The sequence below is a fragment of the Periplaneta americana genome, chromosome 5, assembly GCF_040183065.1.
Source record: "Periplaneta americana isolate PAMFEO1 chromosome 5, P.americana_PAMFEO1_priV1, whole genome shotgun sequence".
Lineage (NCBI taxonomy): Eukaryota > Metazoa > Arthropoda > Insecta > Blattodea > Blattidae > Periplaneta > Periplaneta americana.
In genome coordinates, this window is record NC_091121.1 from 45791567 (window position 1) to 45805907 (window position 14341).

Sequence of the window (14341 nt, forward strand, 5' to 3'; positions counted from 1 at the left end):
ATTGGACCTCACGCGAAAATGTCGTCTGCTAACGAAAATCTGGCAACAGAATCACGGAGACAGTGTAGCCAAACTTCCCAGTTCATTTGCAGTACCACGTGCATTACGAGTCGCATTTCATACCAGCGTCATTAGCTAGTGCTTTCTTAAAAACAGTAATTTTAATTACTAATATTGTTGATAGTGTTATCGAGAACTATAGACAGTAGTTATTTTAAACATATCGGTGACAAACGCTGTACATGCTTTGAATCTGGCGCCACTATGTGGCAATAGAGCTCAGAAAGAAAGCAACAGAACGTTGCTTCTGGTTTAGTCGGTTCATAACCTGGCTTTTAGTATAGGCATGATGCCTTAAACCATGATGCTAAGGACCAAAACTATTCTTGTAGCCCAGTTAAGTCTAGGGAAGGATGAAAAGAAAAAAAAGTACAAAGCATATTATATCCAATTTATTAGAGAGGTGATATATATACAGTTACACCCATGCACACACACACATACACACACAAACATTCACACACACATTGGACATAATCATATTCTTTGCTCTTTGTCTAATAATAAAGTTCAAAATATAGGGAATCATTATCCAGTGGTGTTCTCTTACAAGCACGCACACACGCACACAAAACTGCATTATTAGTAAGCTCTCACATTGCACCTTTTGTTTTGAAATAGGCTTAAGGGTAGGGGGAATTATTTTCAAAACATGTCAACATGAGTAAAAATACGAATAAAATCACATGAATACAATAGATATTTCAAGGTCACTTCTAGACAGTTAATCCAATATATATTCATATATATATATATGTATATGTATGTATGTTTTTGGTCTTGAATGAAACTATTCCACACGTTAGTATATCATTAGGCGTCTTCTCTCTTAATATATTTGAAAACTTCATTTTTAAATTTAAAATTCTTTTCACCTCTTTTTTTTTTTTTAATTTGTCTTCACAAAACTTACATTCGAAGATAAGCATGTCCCTTCTCTTTCTTTACCCTTAACATTTACATAAAATATTTATGCATTGAAAAATTTAAAGATAAGGGGGAAAATTTTCCTCTATTAGAAAGTATATTGGTCTCTACCTTACAGTTACAATCGTGTGGACACTGTTCAGTCTGCTCACACCCCGCACACATTTGAAGCTACAGAGGAGGGACTTGCAGCAACACCTCTCCACCAAGTGAACCGCGACTGCGTAGCTCAAAACAAAGTCTCTTGTCACGACTGTTCAGAATATATTCTTCACAACTTTTCAAATATTTTTGATTCTGAGAATTCTTTCTACCATCACTGTAATAAATCCAGTGAATTTATCACAGCTTACCAATCACAGAGTGAATTTGTCACACATTACATAATTTTTCCAATTTTACAACTGTTAGTATGTCAATTTTAGCAATGGCAGCATTATTTCCACAGTTTTGCAGTTCCTTTGTGTAATTTTCTGAAACTGCAAGTATAAAATTTTACCCTACATTTTAATAATTATACAAAAAAAAAAATCGCATTCACCGGAACTGCATCATCACTAGCAATGTCTATATGTGTACGATATGTCTACAAAATATGAAAACAGTGAGAGAACGAAACTCTCACAATGCAAGTGAATGAGACGTCCTTATCAACTAAATAATAATCTAAGCTTAGGTCACAATTCGATAATGATAAATATGTTAAATTAACACAAACTCTTCTTTGCTTCTTCATTCTGTCTCCATAAAGAAAATATACTGTATATATTCTTTTGTTTATCATTGTGATGTGACGTGAAAGTTCCAAAGTGAATATGCGATTTGTGACCAATAATGTAGCAACAATCACAGTGTGACTAGTTTAAACCTGAGTTAAGTTATCTTAAACCACACGAGGAAGAGACAGTGCTACCTACAATATAGAAGCTGAGACAATAGTGAGAGGACGGCACAAGTGCAAAATTTTCTCACAGCAATGATTTTACAGTATTTAATTCTGCCCTAATCTTGTCCTACACTTTTTCATGTTACTCCTTTTATGCAACAATTAATGTTTAGCTGAAAGGTGGAACAGTGTAACCGCAAGCAAATATATTTTTACTATTTTTTTTTTTAATTTGTATTAATATATCTTCTTTCAAATAAGACAGAAGGAACATACATGCATCACTAAATTCATTTTAGCCATTACAAAATACAAAAAGCATAGTTCCAACACAGTACACAAGTCCTTTCCCACCAATATATTGCTCTGCAACTCTATTCATACTAGAAATGAAAATTATAGCGTGGGGATAGATCAATGGCAGACATCGGATGTGACTACAGACTGAACAGCATGGTGAGACGCTATCACAGTGTGTCCGAGTGAGGATGTAACACATCTACAAGCACGCAACGCACACAAATGACAACTTAATGTAAATCAAAATGCCCTATCGAAGCCAAGTCATTATTTCTTCTTCTTCATCTTCTCCTCATTATTATTACTATTAATATTATTATCATTATTATTACAATCATTAATCTCATTATGTCTCATAATAACATCTAGAAACATAAAGAAGAAGCCTTTCTCAAGGTGGTCGATTGTTTCTCATGCCAAATAAATGCATCCCCCACTACAAGTGGCACTGCACAGTATGAAAATAAATATGATTCAGGATAAAAGTTTTGTTTCAAAGCAAACAGGTTTTTTGTACTTTATGCTGCTTCTATCCACTGTCTCCGCAACTCACGCATGGACTGACGTCCAGCCTGCTCCCATTTGTCTCGAACAAATCGGCTGCTCCTCTCCTACGTCACTCCTATTGCCCTCACAACATAAAATGCTACAAATATTTGTAAGGCATAATATTACTTACAGACATCGATGCAGGTCTATGTTACATACATGTGGGAACGCAACCAGAAACAGCCGTCCGCTCGCCATTACATCAAACAATAATACATGCTTTAAAATTTGATAGAGAAATCCTTTCACTACACAAATCTGATGATAAAAATTTCTCTGCACACTACACTCTCTTAAATTAAAAATTTTCAAAATTTCTAACTATATAAAATGAAACAAAGTTCCCTACGTTTTACTCTGTAACAACTATAGAGAGTCCGCAGCCTCTGGTGGTGGCGGGGAACAATCCCGTTCCACTGGCCATCATCTTCAAAGGAAACGTTAATAATGAGCTTTAGGTACTGCATCATGCTACATTAGGAATTTGTGAGAGAAGTAAGTAACATACCAGAAAAGGAGACAAACAAAAATATTATTTTAGCGTTCCCTCACGCGCGGGACAGCATGCTTGGGATAGAGCTTACGTAAAATGCCTGCATATGAACGGGAGCACGTTTACTGCAACTGATCTGTTAGGCATTCCTGCCAAAGTTTCAGCTGACAATTCAGAAATGTGTTAGCAATCATTTGTACCATAGTTTGTTAAAGCTGACTCGAACTTTATGAAAAAAGTGTTTATTTGTTCTTATACATTTACTACATCAGGTTGTGAGGTACGAAGAAAATTTCATGATCAAGTCCCTGGTTACTGTGGGTTACATCGAACCCAGTGTTATCCTACAGCTCGTAGAATAGTAGCTAAATTTAGACAAATGGAGAGGGTAGAGCTACTAGAGATGACAGTGAAGAAGAAACGTGTTTTCACGAAGGAAATATTACATGAATAGACGCCCAGTTTGAACATCTGAACAACAATATCCTATGAGAAATCACCTCCGACACCCAAAACATTGCCGCACAACTGTTGACAGATTTTTGAAAGTGCCAGAAAGGTGTAGAAAATGGAAGCCAAGTCCCCGACTAAGAGTGAACCCATGTGTCAGTTGGCCAGGCCCCAATTGCACAGTGGACCCACGCGTAAAGGAACTACTTGTGTTAAAACAATTCTAACAGCAATACTCCTTACTTCTCGGTACTTGATCTGCTTACAACTTGGAACGCTTGCTACGACTCTTGTGTATGCGTCTAGGTTTCCGAGTCTCCTGCAAGTTAAAGCTACAAAATACCTCGTCGGTAGCTTTCCGCTTCATAGCGACGCCCACAGGCTTGCTCTCCTCTTCCTTCTTGACGACCTCCTGTTCCTCCTCCACTTGGGGCCAAGAAACGTCACCGCCGCTGGTGCCTGCCATGGGCATGACCTCCAGGTCCTCGGGCATCACGCCCTGGTTGGCCAACGCCTGCAGATCCTCGGTGCCTGTGGGTGCCACCACCTTGCCGCAAGTGACACACATCGGCGGGTTGGCAGGCGACTTGGAGCGCCAGTACTGCAGCTCTGTCTTGCACTTGTTCAGCTCCTGCAGCAGCGTGCTGAACTTGCGCGATGTCTCCTCGTTCTTCTTGTCATTCTCATCCAGGCGACTTGCATACTCCAGGATCTGCTTCTGCTGCTCAGCAATCTTGCCCTTGCAGTTGCGCAAGTCACGACGCATCAGAGCCAGTTGATTGTTGTATCTGCACAGTACAGAGAATGAATGATGAACTGGGTTTCTGATTACACACTGCCATCACAATAAGCATCTACACAGGGGCGGCTTTTGGGGTAGTGCCAGTGTGCCATGGCACCACCAATGAAAGAAACAAAAATAATATCCTAGAAACCAGTTGTAATAGTTATACATTTTATTCATATTTCATTTGAACGAGCGCGAGCACATATCCGGACGCACTCTTGCAGCGTTTTTCCGAACGTTGGAGGCACTTCGCTGAGGCACTACCTGCGTCCATATAACACTGTACAAAAGGCTACTGCTTCTAGTTTATATGCGTTTCTTATGTCAGACTTTGAGCCGCATTCAATTTGACTCAGTAGTTAATATTCCGACCGCTAGAGCACAGTAATGCAGAAATTTCGCTAGATGGCAGGGTTGTTGGAGACGTTATTTGTCTATGAGTTAGAGTTCCGCGCCAAATGTTGATGTAATGTTGCCAATTCAAAACTAATGCACATAACTTGGATTTAAATGTGTAAATTATTATCCATTTAGCTATATTGAACGCAGAGATAGTCATGGTTCTTTTTAGAAAGATAAATATTTTTTTCATATTATGTAAAACTGTTTGTTAATTTTGTGTAATATTTGTTTTATTTTGCGGCAACTAAATATCGCAACAATGTTGCTATAGTATTGATGCTTCTGTTAACGATACACGAGATCTGTGCAGGACATGAACATGTGTTATTCAGGCCGCTGCCTTGGATTCATCGGCCTGTTAAATAAAGTGCAAACGTGTTTGTTTATTATCTATGTCATTGTTTACCTCGTGTGTTTTTGCCAGTAATTTTACTAGTTATAAAAATTATTTGTATTTGACTAACAATATTGTGAAAGTTTTGATTATCTGTATCTGTAAATTTCTTTATTAGTTTCGGAAATGTTATTGTAACTGTTACTAGATACATTATTAATTGTACACCTGGTAAAATAGCTGGTTTAATTAATGTGTTTTATTTAATATAATGCAAACGTGAACTGCGATTATTAATTTCACTAGGGTAATTTGCGTACAACTTTCTTCATTTTTGGCACCACCACCAGAATGTCTCACCGGCCGCCACTGCATCTACATATAGGGAGGAAGCTATATAACTGCAGATTTTAACAGCTCATTCCTTGGATAAAGTAGCCTACAACAAAAAATTCTAATACCAAATTAGTTCTCAGGAACAAATGATCTTTCCCTATCTGTTTTAACACTGTTTTACTCCATATGAGGGGCCCGAGATCAAAATGGGCTATGTGACCTTTTTTCGGAAATTGAGTTATTGACGTCATTGGCAAGTATGGGTTGAAGGCTTTCAGCAGTGAATAGTTCAATTTCAAAGTTGTTTATTTTAGACGAGTAAATGCATGGAGAAAATCAGTACATAGATCAAAATGGGCTATGTTATTATTAATGAATTAATCAAAATGGGATATGTGATTCGTTATTTTCTTCAGAACAAAATGGGCCATATTTCATAGTGTTGCGTTATATTTCCAGAGCACATGAAACATAATGGTCTATGTGTGCCAAAGCTTGTTTTTTTAGTTTTGCCGCCAGATTTTTCAGAAAACTAACATGGTTGAGATCTTAGTTACACAGTAAATATACGTCTTCATTTATGTTCTAATTTATAAGGTAAGGACTGTACTGCTATATAAAATTTTGTTGTAATTTAACGTAATAGGCATCATTTTATGAATTATTGCTACTAAAATACTACGTCTTTTATCTTTATGGAATCTTTAGTAAAATATTATTTTATATTTTTTGGTTAGGTGTTGGACACAACAGCTTTACATTTATTGCGACAATGGAAGGCTTCTCGACTATTGGACATCTACAGCCTGTTGAAGGGGGGAGGAAGAGGAAAGCAAATCCACAACAATGGAAAAGACTGAAGGAAAAGAATGTTAGGTACGAATAAATTACGTGAAATTGCGCATTATTTAAAAACTTAGTCTTATTATATCGTGTTTATGAAATGTATAGTCTACACATGCATTGAAATTTATGTAATAATAATAATAATAATAATAATAATAATAATAATAATAATAATAATGTAATATACTATAAAGTTAAAGAACGTGAAATATAAAAGTAATAATTTCTGTAAAGGGAAAAATGTGTATTTTCTAGATATTCTCGTATGAGGAGGCCAGTCACACTTCCTGCTTGCAAGCATGCACAGAGAAAACTAGAATGTTTCAGGATCACTCCTTCTGATGCTTCATACTTCAGCAATCTGTTCTTGAGTAGACCTGATAACAAATCTCAAGATGAGTTCATTTTGAAACATGTTAGTACACAGCCCATCATGAAAGGAAACAAAGGAAAAAAGAATTATTCTGCTTCGTTTTTCATAAGGACAGAAAGCAAGAAGAATATTCAAGTTTGTAAAAAACTATTCCTGGCAATTATTCCAAATATCAGCAATGGACGACTTGGTCGGCTTCTGAAGATTTACCATGAAACAGGTAAATGCAGAAAAGAGAATCGTGGTGGAGACAGAAAAGAAGGTAAATTCAGACTATGCCGTGAGTCTGTGACAAAGTTTATACAGATGCTGCCTGGCAGGGAAGCCCATTATAGTCGCCAAGGTTCCAAAAAAGTGTATGTAGGAAAGGAGCTAAAATCGATCCGAAACTGCTGGAGATTGTATAATGAAAAATATGCCCCAACAGAAGGCTTACCAAGAGTAAAATACGGATTCTTCGAATCTATATTTACTAGAAAATTCAACCTCGCTTTCGGTGTGCCACAAAAAGATGTTTGTTCAACATGTCTGCAAAACAAAGAGATAATCAAATCTGGAAATCAAGACAGAAGATTGCAGGCTATGACTACTCAACGTATTCACCTGTTAAGAGCGAAAAGCTTTTATGAAATCATGAATGAGATGTCTCCAGGCCTTCTCACTTTGATCTTTGACTGTCAGCAGAATTTGGTGCTTCCACGTCTTCCTGATCAAGCAACATATTATGCTAGGCAGTATTACATGTACAATGAAACAGTAGTTGAGCAGAGACAAGACAAAACGTTGACACCAGATAATGTATTTTCTTACACATGGATGGAACATGAGTCTCCTAAAGGAAGTTCTGAAGTTGCATCTATTATTCATCATAGACTGACATCTACTGATCTGATTGGAATTGAGAAGATTCGTCTAGTCTCAGATGGATGCGGGTCTCAAAACAAAAATTCTATTATGATATCGATGATCTGTTGGTGGTTCTACAATGAAGCTCCATCATCCCTCAAATTTGTGGAGGTTCTATTCCCTGTCGTTGGACACAGTTTTCTACCTTGTGATAGGGTATTCGGAAACGTGGAGAAGCAAATAAAAAAGGAAGAGGTGATTGTGTTGCCAGAAGAATATCATACTATCATTGGGAAGCATGCAACTATAATCAAGGTTGGAAATGAAGAATGTCCAATCCGTGAGTGGAAGGAATTTGCAAAAGACATGATGAAACCGACCAGTGCCCTTCCATTTAAGATCTCAGAAGTTAAACGTCTTTTTCTCCGTAGAATGGGAACAGTCGTCCAATTCAAAGGAGAAGCATGTTTTCGCTTTCAGAGCAATCAGTATTTATCAAATGGACTATGCAAACGAGGGAAATGCTTCCGCGGGGCATCAATGCCCTCTGTATCTAAGAAAGTTGGAAGTATCAATCCATTAAAAATCAGAGACGTAGAAGGATTGCTGCAGAAACATTTTGGATTGTCCTGGGAAGGAGATGCCCGTTTGCAGATATACCTGCAAATCCGCATGGCCGGGAAAGTACCAGAAAGCGAGGAAGATGGAGAAGAGGACGCAGATGGCCTTGGTACATGCTTTTGTCTTGATAAAGATACTTGTGTACATGTTTGAAGAGTGTTTTTGTTGTGATTTCTGTAATACGTTGCAATTACGATAATAATATTCTAAAAGACTTCCAATTTTGTACTTGTTTTGTAACTAATTTGTGAATAGTGGTATTATAAATAAAATTAAATTAATTTGAAAACTTGATTTTAAAAAAATCATGTTCAAAAGCATCATTATATCAATTAATATAAAATTAGAGTAACGAATTTCAAAATAAATGCATCAAAATGGGATATCTTAAATTTAATTTTCTTACAAAACAAATATTTGGACACTATGATTTGAATGAACATGGTAGGCATGTTTACTATAGTCGTCTTCATCAATTAGATGCATTCCCGCATTTGTACCAGCATTGTATGAGATGTAGGAAATTTTTGCTGTTTTCTTGAAATTTACTTTTTATGACATAGCCCATTTTGATCTCGGGCGCCTCATATGTACTATCTGATTTTTGTGCTTATTAGAGAAAATGAAAGTGGTAAGTAGTGATGAGAAATGCTAATGCATATTTGTATTGGAGCTGTGTATCTTAATAAAAATGAATAATTATATGTTTCAATGGAGAAAGTTACAAAACGCAGAACTGCATACATTGTATTCTTCACCTAACATAATTAGGAACATTAATCCAGAAGTTTGAGATGGGTATAGCATGTACCAGGTATAGGTGAATCCAGAAATGCATAAAGAATGTCAGTTCGAAGACCTGAGGGAAAAACACCTTTGATGGGACCGAGACGTAGATGGGAGGATAATATTAAAATGGATTTGATGGAGGTGGGATATGATGCTAAGGACTGGTTTAATCTTGCTCAGGATAAAGACCGATGGTGGACTTATGGGAGAGTGGAAATGAACCTCCGGGTTCTTTGAAAACATTTCTAAGTAAGAAATATTATTGCTTCAACAAGTTAAATTCGAAGTTAGATTTTGAAGAAAAAAATTGGGACTCAAATGTTGTTTTTGTTTTCTAATGCCAGGAGTTTGACAATAAAGTCATTTGACCTCTTGCACTCCAATATTTTTCAAAGATATTATCATGACCAGCCACTGGAGCACAGATTTTGAGGTGTTCCAAATCCATTTCTTGGTTTGAGTTGCACAAAGGACAGTTAGGGGACTGATATATTCCAATTCTATGCAGGTGTTTGGCCAAACAATCATGGCCTGTTGCCAATCTAAATGCAGCTACAGATGATTTTCGTGGTAAATCGGGAATTAACTGTGGATTTTGATGCAGAGAGTTCCATGTGAGGGGGAAGAATACAGTAATTCACTAAAACAAATTTATCTCAGCCATTTTAAAAAATAATTCAAAATTTCTCCAACACTTTGCTCCTAAAAACAAGTTCTTTAAAATGTCTGAAGCACATTTTTGAGATTGGCTTTCAAAATTTTGAAATAAGTAGGTCTAATAACATTTTAAGAATTAATTTTAGAGGTACTTTTATAGAAATATGAAGGCATATTTTTCAAATGAACAAACTAACAAATTTCTGTGCCAGAGAAAAGTTTCTCTATAGATTAAAGAATGTATGTTCCAAATATACACATACTGCCCGTGCCTCACTTCCTGAGCTGTTTCTTTGCAGGGCGAGACGCAGAGGGAAGGGGTAGGAGGAGCTGCATACCGCATGTGCCTACTACCCTACGTTCAACACATCGGCCTTTTCAGGATTCCTTTCGTCAGCTATGGAGCAAGATCAGCCATTGACAAGCGAATGTATAGGCTGTCCCCTCACGAAACAGATTATGTCCCCATCAATTCCTGTAACTAAACACTAATACCAGTTGTAGACTACAGTCTCTACAAGACATTATAGACCTAATCGCGATTACGGTTATCACGTGTACACATCCTTAAACTCTTTCCTCAATGGCAGTGTTTCTCAAACTTTTTCCACCGCGAAACCCCTTTTAATCTAAAGTGTAACTGAGGAATCTCTGTAATATTTTATTAGTGTTTAAATTAACAGACAAGTGAAAGCTAGTATCTCAATAATTCTGTTCAGTGGGACGAATGTATTTGCTTTTTAAGCCTGCAATCTGGTTTTATGGCGGAAAGTTGTCTCATTTCTATTGTACTTCTGCATTTTGTCTTTTCGATATTTTGTTTTAGTGAACAGATGCGCAGAGAATCCAGTGATGAAAGTGATAAATATTATGGGTATTTTCCGTTTTAGATGTTCATTAAACATATTATTATTATTATTACGTATATTCTTGGATTATTATTATTATTATTATTATTATTATTATTATTATTATTATCGGTGGTTTAATGTATTTTTTTATTCATATTTCCGTAACATTTATGTATTTTTATAATATCCACTAAGTATAAAATAGCCACCGGAGGAGTCCAGTCAGCTAAGGCGTTTGCCTATCGATCCAGAGTTGCACTCGCGCGCGGGTCCGATTCCCGCTTGGGCTGATTACCTGGTTGGTTTTTTTCCCCGAGGTTTTCCCCAACTGTAAGGCGAATGTCAGGTAATCTTTGGCGAATCCCCGACTTCATCTCGCCAAATATCATTTCGCTATCATCAATCCCATCGATGCAAAATAACCTAGTAGTTGATACAATGTCGTTAAATAACCAAGTAAAATCATATAAGGTTCACGGAACCCCAGAACATACTTTGAGAAATGCTGCTCTATGGTAATTCAGCAGTTGTCCAAACTGAACGAAGAGTGGCGTAGTGTGTACTTACATTTTAGGAAATCGCCATCAGAGATAATAGCGATAGTGGTAACCACGATTAGAGTATCCAGTATTATAACCAGTAAAGATCTCTGCGATGGCGTAGGATAATGTTTTCAGAACATGTAATATGCTGCCGTGCCGCCACGTTGCACCTCCCGTGACGTTCCGAGCAGACCTAAGAGGCATGGTTATAAGCACTAGGGAACTCTCGGTTCAGGACGTGAGACACGGGCAGTACTATTAATACTTCCGAAAATATATAACTTTTTGTATGGAACGAAGGAGAAAGTTAAAGTTATGGGAAATTACGATCAAATGTTAGTGTCATTTAAAAAAACTGTGCACCAAAGCTTAAAAAATGGCGTCACAGCAGCTAACTTTGGCATAAATGCGCAGACATTAGATTTTAAGAAATGTATTTTTCACATCTCAAAGAAAATTTACTGATTTTCACCATATTTAACCTTCCTCTCCCCTTGAACATACTGGTAACAACCGCAACAATGCTCTACTCACCTCTTCATTCCCTGCTTAATCTTGCGGATGCGCTTACGCAGCACCATGTTGGACTGGGGCAGAGGCTCAGGAGTTCTTTCTTCAATGTTGGGTGACTCGTCTCCCTTGTTGATGCTGTTGTGGGGGGGCGAGTCCAGGCACAGATATGTCTTAGTATTGGAGGAGGCTGCGAACAGACACACACATGGCTTGAACTTCGAAAAATGAACCACAAATCACGCCAAAAGACAAACCAATGGGGAAGGGGGGAAACAAGAATTAAATAAATGAAGGAGATACGTAAGAGTAAAAAAAAATAATAATAATAATAATAAAAAAATAAAGAGAAAAATATGAAATCTTCATTTGAAAAAATCACAATGGAATTTCACAAGCAGTCTAGATCTGGACTCTAATAGACTGGTTGCAAAACTATGATGAATGAAAACCTGACGTCCTAACCAATAGACGAATGGGCCTGAAAAAAAATACTTATACAAATTACTATTATTTAAATATAAGGATTTAACATTATCAACAATAATTGTATGCCATTAATTATTTTTCTTGTTACTGGCATATGCATAACAGTGCATTCATCCTTAACATTAGTTAGTAGGTGGACCAACTTGTATACGAGTTTTTAAAACAAAGAAACACAGATTAAATAAATTCAATGTTGTCAATTACCGTATTTACCTGTGTAATAGACGCACTTTTTTCTTTCGATTTTTATAATAAAAAACTAGGGTGCGTCCTTTATGAGAGGAGGAAAAAAAGTGTGCCAGCTCAAATGCTGAAATAATCTATACATTTCGTAATGAAATATGGGCGGTGACTAATTTATATATCAATTGCGTCGCACTTAAGACGATCGATAGTTAGCAGCAGTTGTATAAACAGATAACTTGTAACAATGAATACAGCGACAATAAGACGAGACATTTTATTGTTATTATTAACATTAGCCTTACCTCACGATACCATGCATTGTTGTTTAAAAACCTGAATTTAAACATATGCTGAGCATCTAATCTTATGACTTTCGATATTATTAAAATGATCTTTGTTTAAAATGAGATGCGCCTATTACATGGGGAATTTTTTTTAAATTTTAACGCGAAAAATTGGTGTGCGTCCATTATGTGGATAAATACAGTATGTTTCATGCGCTTCTGTTGCAGTAAATGACAACATACATTTTAACGTATCAAATGGAAACCTCCTCCAATATTCACTTAAGATGGGTATACACTTATTGAATGAATAATAAAGGTGAATATTTCCTATTTGTGCTCTGTTCAGAGAAAAACACATTATTGGCGAATAAAGAGAGAACATATTTTGTTTTCACTTATTATCTTCAGAATGTCAAATAACGATACAGTAAAACTTCTTTTATATGTTTCACACTTAGAGGTACGTTTTTCTCTCAAGTCCTGCAAAATACCTATACTTTCCATGTTAATTTATTTCAGTTACATGTTTTTCGTTTATACTTTTTTTTCACACTTATACAATCGTATTTTAAACCCCAGGAAATATGAAATGTCATTTATACGTTTTAAATCAAATTTGCTCAAAATTAGACTGGCTATGAGTGTTAATTGTTAAGATGTGATCACTTTGAAATTAGTGGAAATTCGAAGCAGCCCTGGTTTGCCTTCTTCAATCGTGTGTCCTTAAAGACTATATTACCGTTTTAGAAAAAGTGAAACATTTTGTAACACATCATGATGTAACTGAACAAATTATGGGACAGTTATCACAATTTGGGGGCATGGTTTATTCTTTAGGAACAAGCACAATATTTTTATTTAAATTTTTTTTCCATAAGTACTTCAAGTGATCTCTCTATCCACTGCTTTTGCTTCAGTAAAGTCTCATTTTATAAACCTATGGATCAACAATTGGCTCTCTTCTGACAAAGGAAAGCAAATGACCTGGAAATGTAGAAAAACTTGCCCAGACATGTTCAAACATTTTTAATAAGAGCCAGAACAGGTCACATTGTCACACAATTGTACCTAAACCGATTTCACATTTCTGATAATCCTACTTGTCTGTGGTGTAATAATCATGATGAAGATCTGGAACACATTCTTCTATACTGTCCATCCGTGAACCACAAAAGAAGTGAATTAAAATCATCAGTACCAGTTGCAGAAGACACAGCCCTGCAGTATATATTGACTACACCCCAACTCTGGCTACTAGCGACAGGCATCTATAATGAACACCGATCAAAATATCCCTCATTTCTCATGAAAAACAGAAACTGAATAGACTACAGTGGACTATAGTGGACTTTATGTTGTCAGCAAAAAGCTGGATACATTAAGACGATTGATTAATTGATTGATTCCATGAGTACTGAATTTTGTAACTTTTAGGACAGTTAATATTTTATATCTGCTCAGTGCACTAAACTGAAGAAAGAAGTATAGCAGTGCAGAAATATGAGTGCTCTTTATTGGGAGGCAAGAAGCAAAATGGGTTAAATGATCCCAAGAGCGGCCACTGGAAAACAACATATTTTATATTATTTAAACTATTCAGGTTACAAAACTGAGTCTGGTACATTTTCTAAGAATACATTTTAAAAGGAATCATCAAAATGTATTGAAGAATTTGGAAATTAGATGAGGAACGATTTCCACTGCACTTTTCATAAGGACATTTTGGATATTTAATTATTGGTAACTATACATTATTTTTAATATCTAAATATTGGATCCTGAAGTAGAGGTAGTGAGTATTTATCACACCAATTCTGAGT

At 36.3% G+C, this 14341-nt stretch overlaps 1 protein-coding gene across 2 annotated transcripts in view; it reads right to left on the reverse strand.

Moving 5' to 3' along the window:
• Window positions 1–437: 437 nt before the first annotated feature.
• The window catches only part of dmpd (F-box protein dmpd), a 30025-nt gene continuing 16121 nt past the window's right edge, over window positions 438–14341 (reverse strand). For both annotated transcript variants that reach the window (XM_069825573.1, XM_069825572.1), the window contains exons 5-6: window positions 11584–11749; window positions 438–4453 (exon numbers count right to left, since the gene is read on the reverse strand). In XM_069825573.1, the coding sequence (XP_069681674.1) occupies window positions 3928–4453; window positions 11584–11749 (692 nt within the window). In that variant the 3' untranslated portion in view covers window positions 438–3927. The remainder of the gene's footprint in view (window positions 4454–11583; window positions 11750–14341) is intronic.